Source organism: Thamnophis sirtalis, unplaced genomic scaffold (assembly GCF_051295495.1).
Source record: "Thamnophis sirtalis isolate CommonGarterSnake01/CBP01778 unplaced genomic scaffold, rThaSir2_p1.2 scaffold_11, whole genome shotgun sequence".
NCBI lineage: Eukaryota > Metazoa > Chordata > Lepidosauria > Squamata > Natricidae > Thamnophis > Thamnophis sirtalis.
Genome location: NW_028261391.1, coordinates 49,652,230 through 49,678,653, shown reverse-complemented (window position 1 = coordinate 49,678,653; position 26,424 = coordinate 49,652,230). Strand labels below are relative to the sequence as shown.

Sequence of the window (26,424 nt, the reverse complement as noted above, 5' to 3'; positions counted from 1 at the left end):
CTCCCGAATGATGAATGTATGTTGCTTATTACTTTTATTATATGTGTCTATGTCATTGTTGTATTTCCCCCCCCCCCTGATTTTATGTGAGCCGCCCTGAGTCCCCTCAGGGAAAAGGGCGGCCTACAAATGTTAATAAAATCTAAATCTAAATCTAAATTATAAACGAACAGTAGCAAAGCTAAACTGAATCTGGTTAATTAGGTGCCAAAGCAAAGAATATCATGTATAATTCAATCCCCTCCCCTTGGCACCCCAGTCCATAGTCCAATTATAATGCACCCAACTGTCAGGTGGGAGACAACTTCAAAAGACATCACCAGGATGGAATGCCGGACAGTTAACCTTGGCGGGAAACTCCCTTCCTCCACATGGGCAGTAAGATGGTTAGGTCAGCGTCTAGAATCTTCCTCCAGCACATCATGATTCCCTCCCCAAATACCATGCCCCCCCTCCCCGTTTCAATGGCAGCCGAAGCAGCAGCAAAGCAGAGACTGACAGGAGGATTGATTTAGAAATATTTTACTTCTTAGGCAACTGGCAAAGTTGTTTTCTAGCAGCCATATTGGCCAACATGCCTCTGTCTTAATAGTGGACCCTGTCCAGATTATCACCCATTGTTAAAATAGCAGACCTGGAAATTTTATACAGCCCATGCCTGAGTTTCTCACACTAAAGCAATAAACTAATTCTTGTATTTGGGAGAAATACGTTTTATAATGATTGAAGTTTTCAGGGAAGTCCTTATGTCTATAGCTTTAGGCATAAGGACTTCCCTGAAAACTTCAATCATTGCAAAAGCTATAGACTCATTTGTTATAGACTGAATGATTTGCACTGTCTTGCCCTTTGGATATTTGGGAGTGTCTTCTCTTTCTTGATTGACTGTGGCCTATGAAATAAGTGCTAAGGGTCCTCTCTTGCGGGGGGCGGGGAGAGATTTAGAAAAGCCTGACTAATGTTGCAGAGATTAACAGTGAGGGAGGAGCTTCCGCTTTTCCTTTTACTAATTTTTGGTTGAATTCTTCAGGGAAGAAGAATCAGAACAGAGCTGCTAGTCCCTGGAAACACATCTTTCAATCTATAGAGCCTTGCATATTTTCCTGAGGAGCTGGGAAAAATCTGATTTTAGCTAAAGCCTGGTGATTCAGGGACAGGGTCTTCATCTTTTCATCTTCCTTCTCATCCAGCAATTATTCTGTCCCTTCCTATCAGACTGATTCTGCAGGGTTAGGTTTACAAGTGAGATGTAAGTACTGAAGCCTTCCTTGGATACCTGGGTCCTTCCACCTCCAGCACCTAAGCAGTTGAACCACAGTTATTGCCAGTTGTTTACTATCTGCAACTTTTTTGCCATTTCAGGAAAACCTGACAAACTGGCAGAAGAAAAAGGAAAAAGAAAAAGGAAGGTGAAAGGAAAAAAATGGAAAAACTTAGAGAATCCTTGGCAGAATTGATAGGCTTACAAACAAGACGGGGCCAGAAATAGGATATTGCCTCTCGAAGGAGGCAACATTGGAATGTTTTCTAATCTGTCTCCAGAGCAAATGCCTGGTACAATAATCCTACTCTGCTCTTGGAAATACACACATTGCATTAATAAAATTATGAGCCAATAAAAATATTAGGGAAAATACCCATACCTTTAATGGAAAATAAAAATTACTGAGTGAGATAAAATAACCTTGTCCCTAACATTTGGATGCCATTCAAATGTCTTTTAAATTTTTAGATTATATAATTATCTGTTTCAACTCTTGTGTCTCTTAACATTAGAGAAAAAAACAAGAAGACACAACGATCTATTTATTATTTAAGATATAATAAATAATACATTTATTATTATAAGGAAATATATTCTGCTGTGAGATAAGAACTTTAATTCTATTTTATTTGAAAACAGGGAGAAAAAGAACTTTTAGTAGTCCCACGAGAGCACCAAGATTTAGGTTAAAGCTTTTTCATTCGATAATCCTTTGCCAGTTTGGAAACAGCTTTGGACATGAGCACTGTTGAATAGCTGGGTTGATTTATTTCCAGGTCATGTATGTAGTGGAAACCCCTGTTTTCATACACTTAATTTCCAATGTTTTCATTATATTTGTTTTTGAATCTGTTTCATTTTCTCTGAGTCTTTCTTACGTTTTCCCCTGAATCTTCCTTGTGTTTTCCCCTTTTTGTAAGAAGAGTGAAGAGTTTGTTGCTGCCAGATATGCAGATGTTGAAGATACAGCAGTAATATTTTTTTCAGCCTAGTCCAAATAGTCAGTGTAAAACCTCAGTTCCACATCATACATGTTTAGGAATTTAACCAGTTAGGAGACTTGAATGTTAGCCTCACCGATACATGGAAGGTTTTGCTTTTTAATATTAATTAACCTAATTAAATTATTTTTTGTATCAGAAGTTTTTTTTTCCTTTCTGTTCAGTTGTGTCCAATTTTTGAAAAAAGTTCTTGCAGGGTTTTTTAGCAAGATTTTTCAGAAGTGCCTCCTTCTTAGGCTGAAAGTGACTGGCCCAGGGTTGCACAGATGGCTTTATGTCTAAGGTGGGCTTAACACTCAGGGTCTCACAGTTTCTAGCATGTTGTCTTAACCACTATAGTTCTCTGATTAAGAATGTTTCTGTCCATTATATTATATGGAGATGAGCTGGATTATAAGGACAAACATTAAAGGATCCAATCACCAGGATCCATTCTCGGGGAATTTCTCTCTCAACAAAAAGCTCGGAAGATTAAACCTCTCCTCCCAATAACCAACCCCGATTGGATCTTGTAACATTATCCTAGGACATGTATATTTGCCATCTTTTGTGACAAATAATAGTTAAATGGGGTATTGTGAATATAGGCTGAATATAAAAGTGAATAACAAGTACAAAATAAATATTTCAGAATAACTTGATGATAGGAGCAGAATGAATGAGGATGTAAGTGGAAAACAAATAAGAATGAAGTATGAATTTTCTAAGAAGAGCATTGTTTTAAGAAATCATGGCTGTAAACATTGAGGAAATCTCAAAAGAGAGTTCTGAAAAGTTTACAAAATAACATTTATATATTAATATGTTACAAACAAAAATGGTTTCCAAGTATGGAAATGTATAGGAAATAGTGTTGACATAGATTGGTTAACATCATTTATCTTTGCTTCTGTGCTACTAAAAAGAAAAAGCTTAACAATGTTAAGCCAAAAAAACCCCAATACTATAAAACTGTGAATTACATATTTTAAAAAGTTATAGGTTTTTTTAAAAAGATCAAAAAATCTGGAAGCATACGAATATCATAAGCCACAAACACCTTCATTCTCAACCAGGTGGAAAAAAATGTATTTATCAATTTCTTGAAACCCAAGTGGGACAAAGTTGACCACATACATGCTGGGTTAATTATTAAATTTGCTATATGAATCCATCACAACTCTTGATAACATAAAATATGAAAATATAGTATGTTTTTTAATAAATTGGTGGAGTGAACAAACATCATGTTCTAGGTTAACTGCACATGATGTTTACAATATCTAGCATTACTTGATTAGGGATTTCCAGTTGCTGGCAGTACTTACCTCCAATGAATCTGGCTGTTCAAGAAGTTTGAAGACAATGTGGAGATGTATTGTATTTCCATTTAAATTGAGGCTATTATTTCAAGTTTGCATATATACATATAGATTAGCAATTGTGACATTATGCAAATCTGTATTCTGCTTTGTATTCTCTCTGACTCTCTTGCAAAACATAAGAGGCTTAGAAAGCAGAATTAAGGAACAAAGCCTACTTGTAATTCTATACTATTTTTTGGAAACAAATGTCAGTAAGAGCATTCCTCTCTATAAAACCATATTCAGTCCAATTGTTTTCTCTAGAAATAAATGAAATGAAATCTATTTTTATATAAGTATTCTTTGCATAAAGGTGTGCTATATTTATTTTAATGTATTTTATTTTTAAATTTGTTTACCACCCATCTCACTGCAAGGCGAAATTATAATATAGAAGTCTTATAAAACTACTAATTAAAAATGGGAAACTAGCTCTTGGGAATAGTTTAAAAATCCCAGTTTCTAGTTCTTGATCTCTTAAAATCCCAGTTTCTTCTAGCTCTTCATCCCTAACATCCAAATTCTAATTGGGGCATTTAAATGACACACAGAACAAAAACCAAATAGCTATCAAATTCTCATTCCCGCAAACAAATAGAAGTGTTCTTATTGGTTTCTTGCCCAGGAAGTAGAACAAACTCACCCATATGGCTTCATTAATGGTTTATGAATCAGGGACTCTGGCTTGTTCCTCTTTAAACCTTGATAGAGGGCCAAGAGTCCATTTATGGATATGGAGGAGGGGGAGACTAGAAGATATAAAGTTGTTCTGGCATATTACTTTTTGTCCTTGTTTATTGTTTATTTATTTTCCCTTTATTTATTACCTCTAATACGTTTGTGTTCCCTTCTCCTTCTATTTCTTTCCACAGACATGAAAGTTGTAGAATTGTATTCTCTTGCTACCTAAGACGGGAACATACAGCAAAGGGAGCTTGGGGATTCACATTTTCCCTATCAATTAAAATGCAAATCAAAAAACAAAACCAAGTAAAATGTAATTGACCCTCTTCCTCTTTGGTTTGATAGACTTGGTGCTGAGAAACTCACGTCCATCTGGTGTCCGAGCCTCCATGTGTACAAGGTCAGGCTCCTTGTCCAAATCCATGACAGACCTGAGAGAAAAGAAGAAGCAGCAGAAAAGAAACAAATTAATCTGTGCAGCAGAATGCATAATGTCAGGCAAGGTGAAGTTGGATTGAGAATGAAGAGGAGAGAAAAAACACTGGCTTCTCATTTTAAACAACCCAACCTAAAATTGGGATTGATTTAATACATGCAAAAGAAAGCAACAAACATGGACCTATTAGTAGTTTAGTTTAAAAAGCACATAGAATTAGCAGAGAATTGTTTTTTTCATTTTATTTAATTTGCTTTTAAGAACCTTCATGTTCAATTCACATTCAAATCTCAGAAAATGTTTGTTAGTAAAGCAGGGAGAAGAATCAGTTATTGAGTATAATATCTAGAGCTGGAATATGTATTGTTAACAATGCCCAGAAAGACTTTTTGTCTGCTTCAGTTATGATCCAGAATGACACAAAGTATGCTAATAAATTGGTCTTCACATTTCATACTATGAGAATATTTCTCAGTGTAAACTTATCTGCCATGGTATTATTGTATCAGTGTTTTGGAATAGACCAAGAAAAAAATACAGCAAGGATTCTAAAAACTGCTATTTTATTATTGAAGTGTCTTTCAAGAATCTTGAAAGGCTGTCCAAATTTGTCTCTGTCCATCTTATACTACATGAGTTTCTTTCTCATGCTTACTACAGTCTTTGGATCACACCATCTGTTGTCCAAACCCTTCCTTAATTGTTTGCCCATGCTTTTCCCAAGGTTAGCTTTAAATTCTTTTACATCTTGACATCCATTTATATATATTTTATTCATTAATTATATATTGCCCTTTTTTTCTCCAAGAGATCAAGGTGACATACATAATATTTGCAACCACAAGTCTAAGATATAAGTTGGACTGAAAGAGAATAGCTTGCTTAACACAATCCACCTAGCTACAACAGCTGGTAATGGTTTTGACCCTGTGGTTCCTTTCTCATAATTCTTTTTCTAAATGCTACTTGTTCTATCTCATATGAGCAATGGTTAAAGCTATTTAGCCTCTTTCCTAACTCAGATTGAGAATGCTTGTTTGCGCATAGCCAAAAGTCCCCTGCATATTGCCCCAGCAGGGTGAGACCAATCCCAATGAAAAGCTATGTCTTAATCATCATTTCTGATGTATTAATTGAGCAGTTCTCAGCATATAGATGTGTAACAGAGCATGTGCAAAAGTGGGCATATTGGTGTCACAAGTTAGTTTGGAAGAAAATGAAGCTTTCTTGTCCACATGTGTTTTTCCATCCCACCCTTGTATGAATAAAATGATAATTTCAGAAATTTTCCTCAAAATATTTCACCTTGTGCATTATTGCTGCCTTGTTCAGAAGCATGCTTTAATAATTCCTAAAAATGATTCAAGAAGACAGATGTTTTGAATTGTAATCTATCAATAACCAAATGCATAGATATGGAGATGGAAGTTCATAATCCAATACTCTGATAATGTCAATTAAAGGATACTAAGATTGAATAAGTAGAGATTTAATGAATTATTATTATTAAGGAGGACATATGTGTTTCCAAATACTATCGAGTTTCTTTCAAATCAATTTGATTCCTGATGTTTCCTTATTATCAGTATGAGATGCTAGTAAAATATTTAGGATATATTTATTTATCTCTCTGGCATCAGATAAAAAGCCATGCAAAAACAGAAGGAAATATTATTGGCTGAGCCAAAACAGTTAGAATTAAGCCATAAAATTAACCCAGTCTTGGTTTTAGAAAAGAATAGCAATATGCAATAAACAGATTTATTGGAACTAAAAGAGATCTACAGGAGGCTGGATTTTATTAAACAGAAATATTTTGAAAAAAGCAATGTCAGTAAAATTACTGGCCTATCAACTGAATGCAGGATAAAAGTATTATTTACTGTATTTGGAGTGGAACCAAACATATTTCCACAATGAAAGAGATGATGTAGCATTTCATGAATTACTACTGTAGATTATATAGTAAGTCTATAATAGATCCAGAAAAAATGAAGATTATTGGAATATATATTTTTACCAAATTTAGAGATCAACTTGTAGCCATCTTACTACTGAAGACAAGTCAAAAGAGATGACTAAAAACTGAAATAGAACAAATGTTCTGGACCTGATAATATTTTTGCTATATAATTATGATTGATGATGATATTATCTATTTAGTTATTTCTGACTCTTGGCACTTCTTTGGGCCAGGTCTCTCCATCTGATTTTCTGATCTTGCACTACTTCTTTGAGGTGTTCTGTTATTTGGCAGCCTGGTTTCCTTTTACTATTACCTCTTCACATCTTGGTCAAACCATTAACATAGTAATGAATTAAATTCAGGAATGTACAGAATTTCCTACATCTTGAAATGACTTTGTTTCTTTGATTTATAAAGAAGGAAAAAGTTTGAGTGGTAGAGAACTGTTTTGTTACATAGGTTACAAATTGTTTCGTAGCAATATTTGAAAACAGAATAAAAAGTTAACTAAATGATACATCCTAACCAGACTAGATTTATTCAAAAAAGATTGTTACTGGCAAGATAAATGTTTAAAGTAGCCAGGATTTTTGTTTCAATTTTTATTGTATGCAGAAAAAGCTTTTGATAATTTGGAATGGTACTACATAGTGTCAATTTTATTTAAAGTAGGTTATAGCTCAAATTGTTTAATGGGATACATAGCACTTATAAAGAAAAAGCTAGAAGAACAGTATTTCCTAAAAATTGTAATAAAGCACTATACTGAACAAGGAATGTTATACCTTTATTGAGGACTAGGGTTATATTACATAAATATATAGAATTCTATATGACAAAAAATATAGGGATCAATTTATAAACAACTATCAATGAATTAGAAAACTAGAATAAGATATATGTGGCTAGGGAGAATTGCAGCCATTGAAATGAATATTTTTATTTATTTATTTATTTTATTTATTTATTTGTCCTTGAAAATACGTTTATTTCCATTTCCATTTCATTCCATACAATCACATGTATACTGTGCATAACCGGGGCATATAACATTGAATAATAAACACAGCCCTCGCTTTTATAGACAATACCCCCCAAAATACAAACCCAATATACCACCTTGACCCACCATACACCCTCTTTCACCCCCCTCTAACTTTCATTCTTCCTTCCAACGTACCCCTCTACTTCCTACTTCCCCTCCCCCTCTATCACTCCTCTCTCCCAATACATTCCCTCCCTTCCTTCTCCTCCTGCCTCCAATCCTCTCTCCCACCCTCTCCACCCCTCCTTCTTCTTTCGCTCTACTCCTCCCTTCGGTGTACCTCTATTATCTACCAATATGTTCAGCTTGTCCTATTTTTACACTAACATTAAAAAGCCACAGTATACAGGTGCAATCATGTGCTTTAAGATCTAACACATATTATATTTCCCCCCTCCCCCCTCCCCCTAGAACCCCCCCTCCCTTCCCTCCCCCCGACTTCCCAGAGCCCGTACACGGTATCACTTTTTAGCAAACACAGTCTAAAATGTCTTATAACAAAGCAGGAAAAAAAAGGTCGATAAGATCTCTACGTTGAACTCAGCTTCTTACTGTTACCCAAACTTTAAACAGTTTAAGTTATTGCTAATCTTAAGCATAGGCTATCTGGAGTTTCTTAGTCCCATATTTGCTTTGTGTATAATCAATCCATTTTTTCCAGTCTCGTTTATATCTCTCGTTTGAATGTTCTTTAAGATATGCTGAAATTTTTGCCATTTCGGCTAAGTTTATAACTTTCTAAGTCCATTCTTGAGTTGTAGGCACATCTTTCTTCTTCCAGTATTGCGCCACCAACAGTCTTGCTGCCGTTATTAAGTACAGAACCAAGTTAATCTCTACCGCTGTAAAGTCAGTACATATACCTAGTAAAAACAACTGAGGGGTGAATTTTATCCTTCTTTTGAAGATATTTTGCAGGATCCACCATATTTTTATCCAAAATGCCTTAACCTTACGACATGTCCACCATATATGAAAATATGTAGCGTCAAGAGAACCACATCTCCAACATTTAGGCTGTACATTCGGATACATAGAAGCAAGCTTTTTGGGATCTAAATGCCATCTATAAAACATCTTATAAAAATTTTCTCTCAGATTTTGTGCTTGTGTAAATTTCACATTTCTTACCCATATTCTTTCCCATGTGTCCAGCATTATTGGTTCCTCAATATTCTGAGCCCATTTTATCATACAGTCTTTAATCAGTTCCGTTTCGGAATCCATCTGTATTAGTACATTATATATCCTCTTTATATGCATTAAGCTTTGATCTCTTATTTGTTTAAACAAATTATCCTCAGCTTCTACAAAGCCAATTTTTTGATCTATTTTCCACCTAGCCTGCAATTGGCCATACTGAAACCACGTTTGAACTACCTTCTCCTCTTTAAGTACCTCTAGAGATTTTAATTGTAACACCCCCTTTCTGAAGTAAGAAGTTGTCTGTAAGTGGTTCTATCGTGTTTTTGTTCTATATTCATATTTTGAATTGCATGTCTAGGAATTGCCCACATGGGCAACTTATCGTTTAGTTTGTATTGATATTTTTTCCAGACCCGCAATAAAGCATTTCTTAAAATATGATTTTTAAAATTCTTATCCAATTTTTTGTTAAATAACAAATAAGCATGCCAACCATATACCAAATCATGTCCCTCGATATTCAATATTCTATCATTGGTTAAATGGGTCCAGTCACTAATTGCAGATAATGCCACTGCATCATAATATAATTTTAAGTTAGGTAATTTCAATCCTCCTCTTTCACGTACATCTTGCATTATTTTCATCTTTACCCTCGGCTTCTTTCCTGCCCATACAAATTTGTTGATACCCTTCTGCCATTCTAAAAGATTCGCATCTCTTTTAAGTATTGGTAACATTTGAAAAGAAATAAAAATTTTGGTAAGATGTTCATTTTCACTGCCGCTATCCTACCCAGCAAAGATAAATGCAATTTCTCCCACCTTTTCATCTCCGTCTGTATACTATGCCAAAGTGGTTCATAATTATGCTTATATAATTTCCCATTTGAAGTTAAAATATTAACTCCAAGATATTTAACTTTTTTAACTACCTCACATCCTAACATCACTCCTAATTCTTCCTTTTGTTTAGTATTCATATTTATAGCTAATATTTTAGTTTTTCTTAAATTTATTTTAAAGCCAGAGACTTGACCATATTGATTAATCGTATTCATTAAAACCGTACTGGATTCCTGCGGTTGTTCCAATATTATGACCAAATCATCCACAAAGGCGCGGACTCTATATTCTTGCTGTCTAATCTTGATCCCTTTTAGACCATCCAAGCCCCGTATCTTATTCAACAATCCTTCCAAAGTTATAATGAACAATAGTGGGGACAAAGGACAGCCCTGTCTTGTACCTTTTTCGATTTGAAAGGAGTCTGTTAAACTTCCATTGACTATGATTTGGGCTGTTTGCTGCTGATATATTGCACCAATTGACCGTAAAAAGCCATCTCCTATCTGCATTTTTTGCAATATCTTCAACAGGAATTGCCAATTAACTTGATCAAAGGCCTTCTCAGCATCCAAAAATATAAATGCAGCAGGGATTTGATTGTTCTTTCCCAAATATTCTAAAGCATTAATGATTAATCTAACATTGCTCTTCATCTGTCTCCCCTGTATAAAACCTGTTTGGTCGGTATGTATCAATTGTTGAATAACCACCATTAACCTATTTGCTAATATTTTAGTAAAAATCTTATAATCTACATTAAGTAATGAAATAGGTCTATAATTTTTTGGCTGAGTAATATCTTGATCTTCTTTGGGTATCAACGATATAAACGCTGTCTTCCATGATGGGGGCACTTTACCTTCCGATTGAATTTTATTAAATAATTCTCTAAGAGGTTCTACCATTTCTAACTGTAAGTTTTTATAATAAACCGCTGTTAGGCCATCTGTACCTGGTGCTTTCCCTAACTTTAATTGTTTGATTACCTGCAGGATTTCCCCAGAGGTTATTGGTTGGTTCAACTTTTGCCTGTATTCTTCTCTAACTAGGGGGATTTTCTCTTTATCTAAGTATTTATCTATGTCTAAACCCCTAATTTTGTCCCCTTTGTACAGTTCTGTAAAAAATTCCCGAAATGCCTTTTGGATCTCTTCCTGTTGAAACACCTCCTTCCCTCTATAGCGCAATTTGGATACATTTCGAGTTTTTCTTTTTTTCCTAATCTGATAAGCCAACCACCTGCCGGGTTTATTTGCATTGCAGAAAGTATTGTGTTTTGCATATAATAAACTGGTGGCTACCTGGTCAGAGATCAGCATATCAAATTGGGATTTTAATATGGAGATTGCTTCCTTAGCCTTTATATCGCCTGGATTCAGTGTTAATTCCAACTCTTTCCCTTTAATTTCCTCTTCCAATTCTTTTTGTTTTTGCCCTTGTTTGTGTCTATGTATTTTGTTTATATTCATCAGTACTCCTCTCATATACGCTTTGCTTGCATCCCATACATATTCCATAGATGTACCCTTATTCATGTTGAGAACAAAGTATTCAGATAACAATTTTTTACAATCATTAATGTACTTTTCGTATCTAAATAAATTTTCATTCAACCTCCAAGACCTTCTTGCCTGCACTACCCTTCCCAGTTCCATCCAAACTGGGTTATGATCCGAAAGAACTCTTGCCGCAATCTTTGTCTTCTTCACCCTAGAAAGTAAATCATTAGTAATTAGTATAAAATCAATCCTTGAAAGAGATTGATGTCTATCAGAAAAAAAGGTGAAGTCATATTCCTCTGCATTCCTTTTGCGCCAAACATCTCGCAATTCGAAATCGTCCATCATGTCAAAAAAAGATTTGGGTAACTTAGCTCGGAATTTAGTGTTCGGGCGAGATGTCTTCTTATCTCTTTTAGTGTCAATCACGCCATTCCAGTCACCCAATAGTATACAGGACTCAAAGTCCCACTGTACTAATTTAGCATGGAGATTTCTATAAAATCCATCTTGTTGTTGATTAGGAGCATAAATTCCCAAAAGTAATGTCTTTTTCCCTTCTAAGATTAAGTCTAGTGCGATATATCTTCCAAAGGGATCTGCTTCAATCAGCTCGGCTTTAATGTCTTTTCTTAAGTATACAACTATGCCATTTTTCTTTTCCGTAGCAGAGGTCACAAAATGTTGACCAAGTTTGGGGTTAAACAAATATTTTTGATCAGTTGATTTGATATGAGTTTCTTGCAAACAAATTATATCATTCTTAAACTGTTTGAGATAATGAAATATTTTCTTTCTCTTCTGTGGAGAGTTCAGTCCGTTAACATTCCATGTCAAAATCTTAGTTGTCATTTTTGGTTGCCTGAAGCTTTTTTAGAGCCTCCTGCATGGCCTGTCTAACCTTTGGTCTGGCTCCTCCCACGGCTTCTGAGCTTGTTGCTGTGACTCCTTGATCAATGGCCAGTGATTGTTGAGATTGTTGCGTTGTAGCTTGTTTTTCCATTTGTCTGGTAGTTGTACGGTTAGGTCTTTGTTCCCTGACCCCTTGCCCTTCCGGGAGGGGGAGATGGTACGTTTTGTCTGGTAGTTGTGTGGTTTGCTGGTTATCTTGTCCTTCTCGTGGTCTTTCTCCATATCCCGATGATTCAGGGTGTCCCACCTTCAGAATCTTATGATAGAAATCTCGAGCTTTCCATACAGAGTTGAGACGATATCTTTGCTTGTCAAATGTAACTATGATACCGAATAGGACATCCCATCTATACTGTATCTGACGCTTTCTGAGCTCTTCCACCAGAAAAGCATAATCTCTTCTGGCTCTTAGCATTTGAGGTGGTATTTCTTTCAAGATAATCAAATCCTGTCCGCCAATTTGAAGCCTGGTATTATAGGACTCTTGTAGTATCATGTTTCTGAACTCTCTTGTAACAAAGTATATTACCACATCTCGGGGGAGTTGCTTCTGATTTGCCGCCCAAGAATTAACGCGATAAATTTTGTCGATCTGCCAATCAAAATTGGATCCTGGTCTTCCCACCAGACAGTCAAAAGCCTCTGAAAACATCTGCTTTAAGTTCTCCTGTTTCTCTTCGCGCAGCCCCCTGACTCTTAATGCAAGCTCCATCTGTTTATACTGTATCATAATAATTTGTTTTTCAGCATTTTCAACTTTTTGTTCCACCACTTCAGTTTTAGATGTCAAGTTAGTTTTAGCTTCATTAAGAACCTCTAATTTATCTTCCATTCCAGAAACATATTCTGTCAGTACGTTTACAATTCCCATCATGTCATCATTCATTTTGGTGATCTTAGTATCAAACTTATCATATAAGACTTTTATCTCATTCCTTATTTCATCTCTGAATTCTCTGAAAGTTTCTAAATTCTGTTCTCTAGATTCTCTGAACATTTCCAAAAAGAATTCTTTCATTGGTACATCTCCACTAGGGGGCATAGAGGGTGGGGGCTGAAACTTTGTGCCAGGTATGGGGGACGTGGCTCTAGGAGGTAATTTCGCAGGATTTAATTTTGATGCCATTATGTCTTTGCTTTAAGCACTTAATCAAATTTTGCTAGCCCGCTGTGCAGCTTGCAAAAAAAAAGAAAGAAAAATTCCTCCCTTTTTGCAGAGAGTTTATGGAAAGTTTCAAAAGACTGGCATTACACCAAAACAGTTCAGCAAAAAAAAAAAAAACCCTCTGTTTGGAATGTCTCTATATTAGCAAAGAGTCTTTGAAAACTTTTTGAGTTTGATAAGAAAGAAACTTCAAAGAAGTGGAGCTAATTAGTTCGTGAGAGGCTATTCGTTTGATTCTTTGCCAAGGAATTAGGGATATACCATTATTGCAAATGCGAAGGCTAGAGAATCGCCATCTTGGAAGCAGTTACACAAAGGAAGCTTTATAACACTGAAGCTAGGATTTTTCCTAGAAAAAGCAAATAAAGTTCTCAGGTACGGGCTCTGCTTGTATTAGTTTCAGATAAAATAGTTTCAGAAATTGTCCTAAGAGGGGTTTCTTTGCCTTGTGCTGTAAAGACAGCCGAGGTTTCTGGCCGGAGGTATGACTCAGCTTTGGTTATCTCCCCACTTCTGTTCGCAGCAAAAAAAAAGCTGCAAACTTCAAAGAAAGCTCTTACCAGCTGGGCCTCTCTCTGGAATCTTCTTGCCTGAAGAATCAGATATCTACTGGGTGTTTAAGTAGATAACGAGCCAGAAATCTGGGAGCAGCTCAATTAAGCCGCCACCAACGGCAAAGTCCCGCCCCGGAAGCCGAAATGAATATTTTACTAAACATTTTACCAGAAGTCAATTTTCCTTTTCCAAATAACTAATGTATATGGAAAACTGTCAAGGTTGAACCACTTTTGAAACATTTAGGTCTTATCACTATTCAACATGTCAAAAAACTGGAGGAGGGAAAGGGAGAAAGAATGCAGACACGCCACGAGAACCAAGAACCCACCAAGGTCAGTAATGCAGGTGTCTGCCAGAAAAGTGAACAGTTCTAAAAAAAAAAAGGAACAATTCATAATTGGACAATGTGACCAACTAAGGGTGAGGAGAAACTATTGTTTAACTATACATGTATTGCGCAGGAAAAACCAAAGTTGGTTTTGTTTTTTCAATAGTGTTTTCAATAAAGTTGCAATACCTAGTACAATGGAAGGGGTACCCAATGACAGAGTCAGAGTGGGTGAAGAGCAGGACATTAATGCTGATAAGTTAGTAAGAGGTTTCCATACAAAATACCCATGAAAACTAGGAGGGGGAGTGAAGGCTCAATGAACATGAGTAATTATATTAATCTATGTTTGATATCTTTCCAGGTCTCCCCTTTTTCCCAGGGGGTCAGCATGTCAAGTTTGAACCATTGTATTAAGTGTTTGGCATAAACAAGTCGTGGTCCAGTTTTAACAAATCCAAAGCCAGCCTTACTATTAGTGACTGTAGCAGCAGAACAGATAAAGAATTGCTATTTTCTAATTTCCTTGACAAGACAGCAAAATAGTTATGGAATTTCTGCTCAGATTTTAGGTTTTAATTGATATACAGATTGATCTGAGTCATGAGCTAAAAGATATGTTTGTTGTTATCCCTTAGGCAAGTGAATATTTTGGAGTAATTCCTTTGAGGTAATACATGTTTGTCTTCGTGCACTTGGCACTGTCACATAAATGGTCAGCCTTTAGAAAAATACTGATTTTATACAATTATGAATAACTTATTTCACCATATAAGAAGTTTCGATTCTGGCTGTCTTTACTTCCTCTATAATCACTTGATTTACAATTTTCTTAATAAAATATATAAACAATCATAACAATTTCATTTTAGTTATCACTTTTTAGTGATCCAGAGTAACAGAATGTATCACAAATATAAAGAAATAAAAATATGTCATACTATAAAGGAATAAACATCAGAAAAAGCATTATTTGCATAGCCCTTAAAAAAGTTGGAAAGAAGACTTATTTTGAAATCTAATTTGCAATGAAAACTATGGTTGACTTGTGGAACAAGGCAAAGAGTGCTTAGGAGAAAAAATCAAATAAGGTTGGGGGCAGTCCTAAATAAATAAATGGATAAAGAGATAAAGGAAGAAACTTAGGAAGGACTTCAGAGGGTTAAAAGTGGCAGCAGGAAGTTTGTCCCTTCAGGCATGCAAGAGTCTCTTAATTTAGCCTTAAAAATAGAACTCAAGAATTTAAATTAACATTAGCTCATTTAGTCATATTTCCTGTCTAATTTACCCAGGCTAATGTGAGTTAAAGTTACTGCAGTAGAGTTATAAAGTAGGTATAGAGTAAGTTTTATTTACTATTTGTTTCAGTGCTTCCCAATGGTTGAACACTGTGATTTAAAATAATGTGGGAATATCCTTAAGAACACACACACCAGAGGTAGTAATCAGCAGGTTTTGATCAATTCTGGAGAACTGGTAGTGAAAATTTTGAATAGTTCAGAGAACCAGTAAATACCACCACTGACTGGCCCTGCCAACATTTATTCTCTGTCTCCCAAGTCCCAGCTGATTGGGAGGAAATGGGAATTTTGCAGTAACCTTCCCCTGGAGTGGGGTGGGATTGGAGATTTTACAATATTCTTCCTCTGCCATGCCCACCAAGCTATGCCCACAGAACCGGTAGTAAAAAAAAAAAATTGAATCCCACCAGTGGCACATACACGAGGTTGCATACACAGTAATTTTAAGAAAAAATTCAGACCATTGGGAACTGTCAAGAAGAATGCATTCAGTACATAGCAGTCAGTCAATCATAACCCCTTAACAATAGTTATTAATAAAATTCTTTCCCATTAAAACTCAGCCTGGTGTCTATCATACATTAGCAAAGAAGCGCAATTTAAAGACATACAGAACTATCACTTAATCAGACAGGCAATTATGATAGAAAAAATGAAACATAAGCTAGAACACATGTTCATATATTAATAATATGAAAGAAAACATTGCAAATAAAAGAAATCCCCAAAATTTAAAATAGAGCCTATTTTCAATGAAGATAGACATCAGGAATATATATAAACTTCAAAGACTGAAATTAAAATGGATTTGTGTCTTGCTATTTCATATTTTGTAGGCATTTAGCAAAGCAAGTATACGAAATGAAGATCCCTTTTGGCAAAAAAAAATGGTACAGCATGACCCTTGAACAAAACAAATATTGCTATTGTGAGCATTAAGGGTTGCATGTAAATGAATATTTAGCCTCAGAAATTGTTGTAAAAACAAAACAAAACAAAAATCTATAATTGCCTATGTGATTTATGAAGTATCTTTTCCCAAATTAATCAAAGAATAGAAAGCTTAGAATAGAAACCACTTTTTGTTGGCAAATTTTTCCCTATTTAATATGGTGTGAACAGAACTGTAAATAACAGATTATTTTCCAGACAAGTAAATCACTCCTTTCGTCATGTTCCCAGACACTTTTATCACAAACCTATAGTGCCCTGGTCCTTAATGCCTCAACAACCAAATAATTACAAAGGTAAAGAAATAAAATACAGATAGTTCGTGGTACTTTCTTTTTGAAATTCTCCCTCATCAACTGAGAATTTTTCTAGGAAAGCTAATTAATTAATTAATTTGTGGACCTATTTAATTTACTTCTTGTGCTGAATGCTCTTTTTTCTTTGAAATTTATCTTTTTATTAATTTGTAACTCTGTTCTAATTGTTCTGGTTTTTTTTTTTCTTGCAATACCCATGAAAGTCCCTGGATTTGACTCAAGTTTTTTTTCCAGTTCCACATGCAGGAATAGTTGAGTTGAATTTAAGGCACGGGTTAGTAATAGAGTAATATTCAATTTCAAATACACTTAAAATAAAATGATTTTAGATAAGCTACTGTGTTTTCAATGAAAATTGGCCTGGTTTAATAAAGACTTTATAAAACAACTATACAATAGATTTTATTGATTAATCATCTGAATATATCAACAAGGATAAGTAAATTGTACTAAAATAAAACAAATAGCTTTTTCTCAGAAAAATGGGAAATATTTTATGATCACTGAAGTAAATAACCATATTTACCTCTTAGCTAAATATTATTTTGGAAGGAGAGAATAACAAATCTAAGCCAATTTTATATTAACAGTAAGATCTGATAACCTGTGGAGTCCATTTAAAATATAATTGTGCTAAACCAATTTCACAAATGATCAAGGAAATCAAGAGAAAAGACTGAATTCAGCCTCAGGTAAAATTAGCTTCCTTCCGAGGTCAGTAAAATGAGGACCCAAATTGTTGGGGAAATATGCTGACACTGTAAACCCCCAAAGAGTGCTATAAAGCACTATGGGATAGTATATAAATCTAAGCACTATTACTATTGTTAATTTGACCTCTTCTCATTTGTGGGAGCTGGCTGAAAGATCTGCTTTCTGAAGAAGTTCAGTTCCCCTCTATGTTTGGAACAGTGGTGGGTTTCAAAAAAAATTTGAACCTACTCTGTGGGTATAGCCTCCTTTGTGGGAGTGGCTTGCCAGCCATGTGACCTGGTGGGAGTGGCTTGCCAGCCATGTGTTCTCTCTCTCTCTCTCTCTCTCTCTCTCTCTCTCTCTCTCTCTCTCTCTCTCTCTCTCTCTCTCTCTCTCTCGAACCCCTTCTGTAGGTGTGGCCTGCTTTTTGGGGCCACTGGTGGAACCTCTTCTAACCGGTTCAGTAGATATAATTACTCTACCGAACTGGTGCGAACTGATAGGAACCCACCTCTGGTTTGGAAGGGAACTCCTCCAATGGGGAAGGAGTTCAATTCTTCAGGATTTCTCCTCCTTTTCTGCACTCCTTCATAGGCATTCACCTCTCTTCCATGCACAAAAGGGAATTCCTCTGGCAGAGTGCTGGAATGCAACTCAAAACATCAGGATTTTAGCTTCATTTCTGCATTCTACCAGAGAAGTTTGGTTCGTCTTAGAAGGGAAACTCTTGCAGCCAATCTCCAGAGGTGGATTCCTCTCAATAGGTGGCAGTATCTTAAAACATTTTCTGCCACCTTACCCATTGACTTTCTGGAGAAGCTGGTAAAGAAGATTGCAAATGGTGATCACATGATCATGGGGCCCTTGGCAATCTATAAGTGTATATAGGTTGCCAAGCAAATGGATCATAATCACGTGACTGCAAGAGTGGTGGTATAACATTTTGGATAAGTAGAAGTGTTTCACAGGCTATAAAGCACTTTTCATGAGGTCTCTGTAATTTTGGATTGTTGTTAAACAAATAATTGTAAGTCAAGGGCTACAAGTATAGCACTGGGGAAAATTTTTTTTGGAATCTTGGGTAGTGCAAAATAATAATTATATTTTTGAGGCATGACAAGAACTTTCCTATTGATGGTTGTCAAAAAATGAAGCATTTTTGTGTGCCACTTCTAGAAAAGAAATAACAGAAAAACCAAATTATTTTTTTGTGAAAGGGGAATTGTATTTTTAACTGCACATTATACTTGCAAAGCAGGGAAAAACAACAATGTTTTTTTCAAAAGGTAAGTGCTAAACTTTCAAATGGATTTCTTTCTCTATTATATGCATGTTATGTCCTCTACTCTGAAAATATATATTCATGTATATAAGAGAAGTGAGATGTCTTTATGACGTTTCAATTCATGTATTGGCAAATATAACAAAGGCAACAGTAAAAATATTGGCTTTCTGAGGGAAGAAGGCGGGGCTTAGCAGTGAGAAGATGGAGTTTCAGGCTACTCCTGAAATTCCCCTATTCCGAAGGAATTGGACGGGTAGTTTTCGATCCTAGCTGTCCCGAAGAGACAGTGAAGGTTTGGGGAGATCCAGTGACCTCAGAGACGTTCGCAGGTCTCTGGGGGGGCTTGGAATTCAACCCCTTTTGCCAGCTCCTTCTGGATTAGCTGTATGCTAACCAAAACTGCAGGTCACCCCTAAGAATGGTAGAAGTGATTTCAACTGGTAAGCTGATTTTATTACTCAAAGAGAGACGGTCCGCACTAAAATCTAAGCTAATTGAAACCAAAGAACAGAAGAATCTAACGGCGAATTGGTTTTTCTTTAATGGATTTATGGCCGGTGGTTACTCTATTTCTTAAATGTTTTAAAGATCTTCAGAGATCTACTTCAACACTCTCTCTGACACTCTTTAAGTGGGCTGTAAACTAACTTACTATAAATTGGCTTCTTACGATCTGACACTTTTATTGCTTGGCTGTGTTGGTCTAAGATCAGATAAGATCGCACAGCTCCCAGCGTGTTTTTACTTGCAAATATTTTAGACTGCGTCACAACATGGCGTCGATACATACTCCCAAAAGTTCGTTTCAAATGTTTTTCTCTGCATTTCAAAAGTTGTTTGACTCATATGAAAGATTTGAAAAAAAATTGGACCATTTGACATTAAAATATGAAGAAAAAAGTGAGAACGTTGAATGTTTGAATGTTCCTGAAATACAAATGAAGAATGTGAGAAATGAAGCCTCTCAACTTGCTGACGCGCAGGGCATCTGGGTTATTTCGGAGGGAGAAAGAGATGCAGCCATACAGAAGATTTATTTTAAAAGACAGAGCGCAGGAGGAATGAGAAGCATTAAAAAATCTACACTTTATGAAACATCATTTGCAGAATTTTTAATTCCACCCTTGAGAATTAAAGACAAATTGAAAAGTTTAACAAGCCTGGGACAACGTTATTATTTCATCAGAGGCATCCTGAGTAAAAAGGTGCGAAGATATCCCTGTTTGGACTTGCTTATAAAAACATTTGGTAAATCTGTTCTACAAATGGCAATAGGATTAAGAAGGTTTTGTTATTGCAGAGACATAGGCTGATAGATGGAAGAATACAATTTGAAATTAGCTAAATCTAACTACTCTTATTTGTAATAGATATAGCTGAATAATAATTGATATTGATAGTAATGTATATAATGTGGAGTTGATATAATAAATAATAATTGGATATGAGAAGGGAAGGTTGGAAATATTTTTGGACCATATACAAAGGTTATTAATCACAATAATTGTTACTATTAAAAAATAAAATAAAATATATACAGTTAAATGTTAACTAATATGGGGAAAATGTTACGATATACGATATAATTACATAAAGAAGGGAGAATGATAATAAACTACATTGCATGGAAGATGGAATTTTTGGTATTAAATATTATGGATGTTCAGCTAAAACAGGATATGAGGATTGGATGTTAATAGAGGATTTTACAAACAAGTAAATGAGATGTTAGTATGTGGTTATGGACTAAACCTTTGGCATAGTTAAGGATGAAGGATGTTTAAATAACTGTAGTCAACTAAAAGTGGAGGTATAATGATGTCAATATGGTAAACATATGAGTTAAGATATTTGAATTAATATGATATGAATTAATTATAATATGAATTAATGAAAGAGATGCACCAAAACATGTTGTAACCAGCTGATATACTTTTTTTTTAATGATATATACCTGTGTTACCCTTTTTTTTGGTTTTTCTTTTGTTTTTCGTTTTGTTCTTTTTGTCTTTTTTCTTTTTTTTTCTTTTTTTTTCTTTTTTTTTCTTTTTCTTCGATTTTTTCTTTCCCCACTGGTGTGGGCATGTATTGTTTAAGAAACAAAAATTATTATTATCATTATTATTTTTTAATAATAATTATAGTCAAATGAAAATGGATATATGATGATGGTGACATGTATGAATATTTGAGTTAAAATGCTCGAGTTAACATGAACTATGTTTCTTGACTGTGGAAGAGATGCGCAAAAGTCTATTTGTAACCAACTGATACACTTTCTATAGCATGTAAAGAAGGATGTTGTATTTGTTTTAAATTAAAAATTAAAAAACTTTAATAATAATAAAAAAAAATATTGGCTTTCTGTCTGGATGGTCTCTTGTGATGAGCCGATAGAGCCGATACATACATACATACATCTGTGTGTGTGTGTGTGTGTGTGTGTGTGTCATACACACATACACATATATACATATACATATACATATACATATACATATACATACATACATACATACATACATATATACACATCAGGGGTGGGTTTCAACCAGTTCGCGGCGGTCCCCGCGATCCGGTTGGTCACCGAACCCGGAAGTAAGTAACTTCCGGGAACGGCGAAGGCCCCCCCCGCGCCCGCGTGCCCGTGCGCGCCCGCGCCCGCTCCTTACCCGGTTTTGCCGAATTCTGCGCTTCCACGCATGCGCAGGACGCATACAGCGCCTGCGCGATCCTCCAGGAGCAGCTGGAGCATCGCACAGACGCTAGTACGCACGCGCGCGCCACGCGCATGCGCGAGGACGCCGCCGGCCTCGTTCCAACCGAACCAGTTGGAACGGGGCGAGAAACCCACCCCTGATACACATACACATACACACATATATATATATATATATCAGCACAAATATAACTAACATACACACACACACACACACACACACACACACACACACACACACACACACACACACACACACACACACACACACACACACACACACATATATATATATATATATATATATATATATATATATATATATATATATATATGTTGTTGTATATGTGCTGATAAATAAATAAAGGGAGACTAGTATAGATCTATTTCAAGCTATTTAGCTCTCATCAGCTAGCCATACCCTTACTGGCTGATGAGAGCTAAATAGCTTGAAATAGATCTATACTAGTCTCCCTTTATTTATTTATCAGCACAAATACAACAAAATGTAACAAAAAAGGCAACAGTAAAAATATTGGGTTTCTGCCTGGATGGTGTCTTGTGATGAGCCGAAGGACAGAGAATGGAAGTAGTGATCTTCCTCCCATATTTGGGCATACCGGGGGTTTTAAAAAATCTAATATACACACACACACACATACATACATACATACATACATACATACACACACATCATACATATACATCATATATATACATCATATATTTCTCATTTAGCAACCACAATTTAGACCAGCATCTTGTGTTCTTATTTTTCATCTTCTCAAGCAAACTCTGCTCTGCAAGATGGGAGGGGGGAAGGGAAGAGAAAACAATCTGTAGGTAAACTCTTCCATGTCTGATTTACTTTTTCCCCCTCTCCACCTTACAGAGTGAAGAGATTATAAAGGAAGGGATTGCAAGAGAGTAAGCAAGGACACAATGGGGATACGTCAGGCTGTTTGTTTAGTGCCATTGTGGATGCTGGTGGCATCACATTCCTTTTGTTGTGCATTCCGATTCTGTGCCTGCTTACTCTCCTGTAATCTCTTGCTTTCCAATCTGTCCACTCTGAAAGGAGGGGGGAAGGGGGGGGAGATCAGGCATAGGTTAAGCACAGGTTGTGTATTGAGTATAATGGTAATCATGTGACTGAGGAATAAATGTAATAAATGTGGGCCTAGATCATAAAGCTATTTTTAAGCACCATTGTAGCTTTGGATGGTTGCTGAATGATGCAGTCACTGAGGACTACTATGCATTTATTTCAGAAATGTTCTCATTGTCCAGATTGCTTTTTTATGAAAGTGGAGCAATTGCAGTATAGAGAACAGAGTAGTAACTTTACATAAATTTCCGAATGCAAATGATCATTTGGTATTTAGTGGCTCCAACTAGGCTGTTGGTTGACAGTGCAAAGGCCAAACAATGTGTAATTTTTGTCACTGTGTAACTCCAGCTGAAAATATAAAACATCACTTGTTATACAAGAATGGAAGAGATAAATGAATCTCTCTACATCAAAGGGCAATCAAGAACAATGATGATATTTTTTGCAAGGATGATGACAAAATTAATCAGTATCTGCTTTACATATTTGACAACTTTGCACACAAATTAAAACCTGTGAAGGACACTTAATAATAGTAATACTATTCAATTACTAATTGACTGAATCAATAGTAAAACTAATCAAAAGTTTTCTTTCTTTGTCAAATGTAAAATGTTTTACTCAATGCAATTTGAAGCCCTTGAACTTCATATGGCTCCCAGACCACATCTTTGTGGTATCTAAACCTCTCTGAACATATTTATTAAGAATTAATGGTAATTTTTCCTATTTCAGATAGGAAAGACTGGAAATTATAGTCTGTTTAAAATGGTTGTGATAGTTTTGAAAAAGAGGGGGGAAATGTACACAATTCTGTCTTTCCAAGATCAGGTTTGAGGGGGGGGGAAACAAACCCCAAATCAGAAAATCTTTCTCAAATGAGGAAATTAATTTGAAGTCAGCTTCGATTAAATTGGATATTGGGATAAAATTAATACTATAACATGAGTTTTTGTCAAAAATAATTTTTACTATGTTGTCATGTATATGGTAGAAAGCGTAATTTCAGAAATTTAATGGTTTGGGGTTTATTAGGGAAAAATTGCCTTAATTTTATGTTAAGAGATTTTATTTTTCCAATCTTTATCCTCAGGTTAATGAATGGGAAGACACATACCTTGGAAACTTGTACTAATGGACCTTTTGGAACTGGTATTTTGACATGTCTTCCAATTGCAGGGTAGTAGAGCTGGAAGGCATTAATTTTCTTTCTTCTATAGTTATTTGATGGATGTGGTGTGCCACACATTACAAACCCCAGTTTAATCCTGATGATTATGCTAAATACTAAATGAGATTGGAGAAATCCAAACTGGAAATGAGCAAGTACAATCTTTTTCTTTGATTAACATAGGTAGAAGCTTTACACCATTTTTTATGAAGTTTTGCTACCTGACAAGTTGCAACAGAAGTACCATTTCTAAAAAAAAATTCAGAGTTGCAGTATCTGTAAATAAAACACTTGTCCATATCTAAATAAAAGCCAGCAAACCTAAGTATTACAGAATGTTCCCCCCTACCCCCGGTTTCTAGAGGATTTGACATATTCTTTATAAAATAATATACCTATAACAATTACTTATAAAGCATTGCTAGAGTGTACTGAACAGTTATTATAAAGGATTGGTAGAATATAATTAGTGCTCCAAGATTATAGAGAAGCATTAAATAAGCAATTTAAATGGCCAGTACATGTACATTAATGCAAGAACATTTTGAGATTCATCTCATTTCTATATATTTAAAATTATGACTAATTCAGTTTAAAATGTTTATTTTATGTCTATTGGACATCTTTTTGTTACAGCACTGATTGGTTTAGATAAGTGTTGGAAATTAATTCATCAGATACAACAGTGGTTCATATTGTAAGGTTTTATATGGCCAGATTAATTTTATTCTGGGTGATTCATTGTAGTTTTTGGTTCTCATATTCTTTTGAATTGTATACAATCCCTTCCACTTGCCTTGATCCCAGAAAGAATAATTGCAATACACATACACTCAACCTTACTTTCATTTATTCATTACTTAGAGACAACCTCTGTACTAATGTCCCCAGCTTTACATCAGAAGCTACAGGCAGCACTAAAATGAGTAAAAGGACCCAGCCAGGACATCATGAACACATATGGTCTTCCCACAGAGTTGCAGATTAAACTGATTGTCTCCTATGTGGAGATAAATATGCCCTCAGTTGCCTCAAGGCTTCAGTTGAACTTTATAAGGCAGGTAAGAGGAATCATTATAATCTGCACATAATACATGTGGAACTTTATGCATTCATTAGACTCTATTTTTTATGCTGCTGAAGTATGGCTTCTGGCTTATGCTTTGAATAAATGTCTGAAAATTACAGCTCACTAACGTTATAAGGTTGCTAGATTTGTTTTAGAAATTCACCCACATGTTAATTTGCTGCATATTTTGGGCCAAGGCTCAAGCAGTATCTTCTTTGTCTCTCTGATCTAGTATTCCTGTTACTGGGTAAAGACAAATAGCAAAAATTCAAATGTAACAGAAAGGTTTTAACCAGTTTCTTTTCATAAACATGCTTGAATTCTCTTATGCTTAGGTAATAGATAATGATATATTACCAAAGCTTTGTATACCACTGAAATGATTTATCTTGTCCTCAAAATTGTTTTAATTTTCTTTAGGGCTTATATGCAATTGAGAGAATGAATATGGTTTTATTTATTTTTGCCTTTGAATCAGTATTGACTCCTGGCAACTGCCTGCATACATCCCTGTAGTTTTTTGACAAGATTTTCCAGAAATGGTTTGCCATTACCTTCTTCCCAGGGCTTAGAGAGAATGACTGGCCCATGGTCACCCAACTGGTTTTGGGCCTCAGGTGGAACTAGAATTCACAGTTTTGTAGTTTTAACATGATACCTTAACTACTATTTCAAATTGGCTCTTTGGATATAAATCAGCAGTAATTAAGAAACAAGCAAAGTCCATTTCAACTTGTCAATAGTTTGTACAGTTCCTGTTGCCTATAATCTAGTTGTATTCTCCATTTGTTTTGACCTGATTGACAACTTTATTCATAACAATGGATGGGGAATGCAAAGAAGATCAATAGAACTTCCAATTATTTTACTTTTTCTTTAACATTAATTGCACACAGAGAGAAGCATCATATATGTCTATGATTTGCATACATTATGCATATGCATATACACATATGTTATTAGCAATATATAGAGCTTTTGTGAAATTGTAATGTTCAGTACCTTATTGCAATAGTAAAGCAGCAATCTATAATTAAATATTGCCACTTTGCTTATTTGAAATAAATTAGTTTCTGCTGATATAGTTCAGGAAATTTATTTAAAGGTGTGGAAGTAAGTAAGTACCCAAGAACCACAAATTAGAAACCTTTAATTCAGGTTGATTTTATTATGAAATTAAGAGGGAACAATTCACACTGTCAAGAGAAAAATCCAAGATGTAATATTATTTGCAAGATCCAATCTGGGAAGAGTAAACCTTTGGTCCCGGTAACCGACCCAGATTGGATCTTTCAGCATTATCCTGGGACATGTGTATTTGTCTTCATTCATAATATTAGTCTTTCTCTCTTGCCCTGTTCTCAGAATACCTGGGAGAATATGAAATAACTATAAATGTAACTTGAATGCTTTCTGGATATTAGATAAACACTTTAATGACAGGGTGGAAGACTGGATTAGCAGATGTGATTCTTCCATGCTTATTGCAATTGTTTCCACTGCTAAACCTTAACACACTTGAGTAGAAATCACAAGAGATAAATAATTATCTTCAAGCATGTTTCTGAAATTGTTGTTTTTCTCCCACTCAATTCAGTCTAGGTAATAACAT

At 35.3% G+C, this 26,424-nt stretch overlaps 1 protein-coding gene across 1 annotated transcript in view; it reads right to left on the bottom strand.

Annotated features, from left to right (window-relative positions):
* Positions 1-26,424, bottom strand: part of SORCS3 (sortilin related VPS10 domain containing receptor 3) — a 716,202-nt gene that overhangs the window by 182,396 nt on the left and 507,382 nt on the right. Inside the window, exon 6 of the mRNA XM_087725809.1 lies at positions 4,659-4,723. Within this exon, the coding sequence (XP_087581935.1) occupies positions 4,659-4,723 (65 nt within the window). The remainder of the gene's footprint in view (positions 1-4,658; positions 4,724-26,424) is intronic.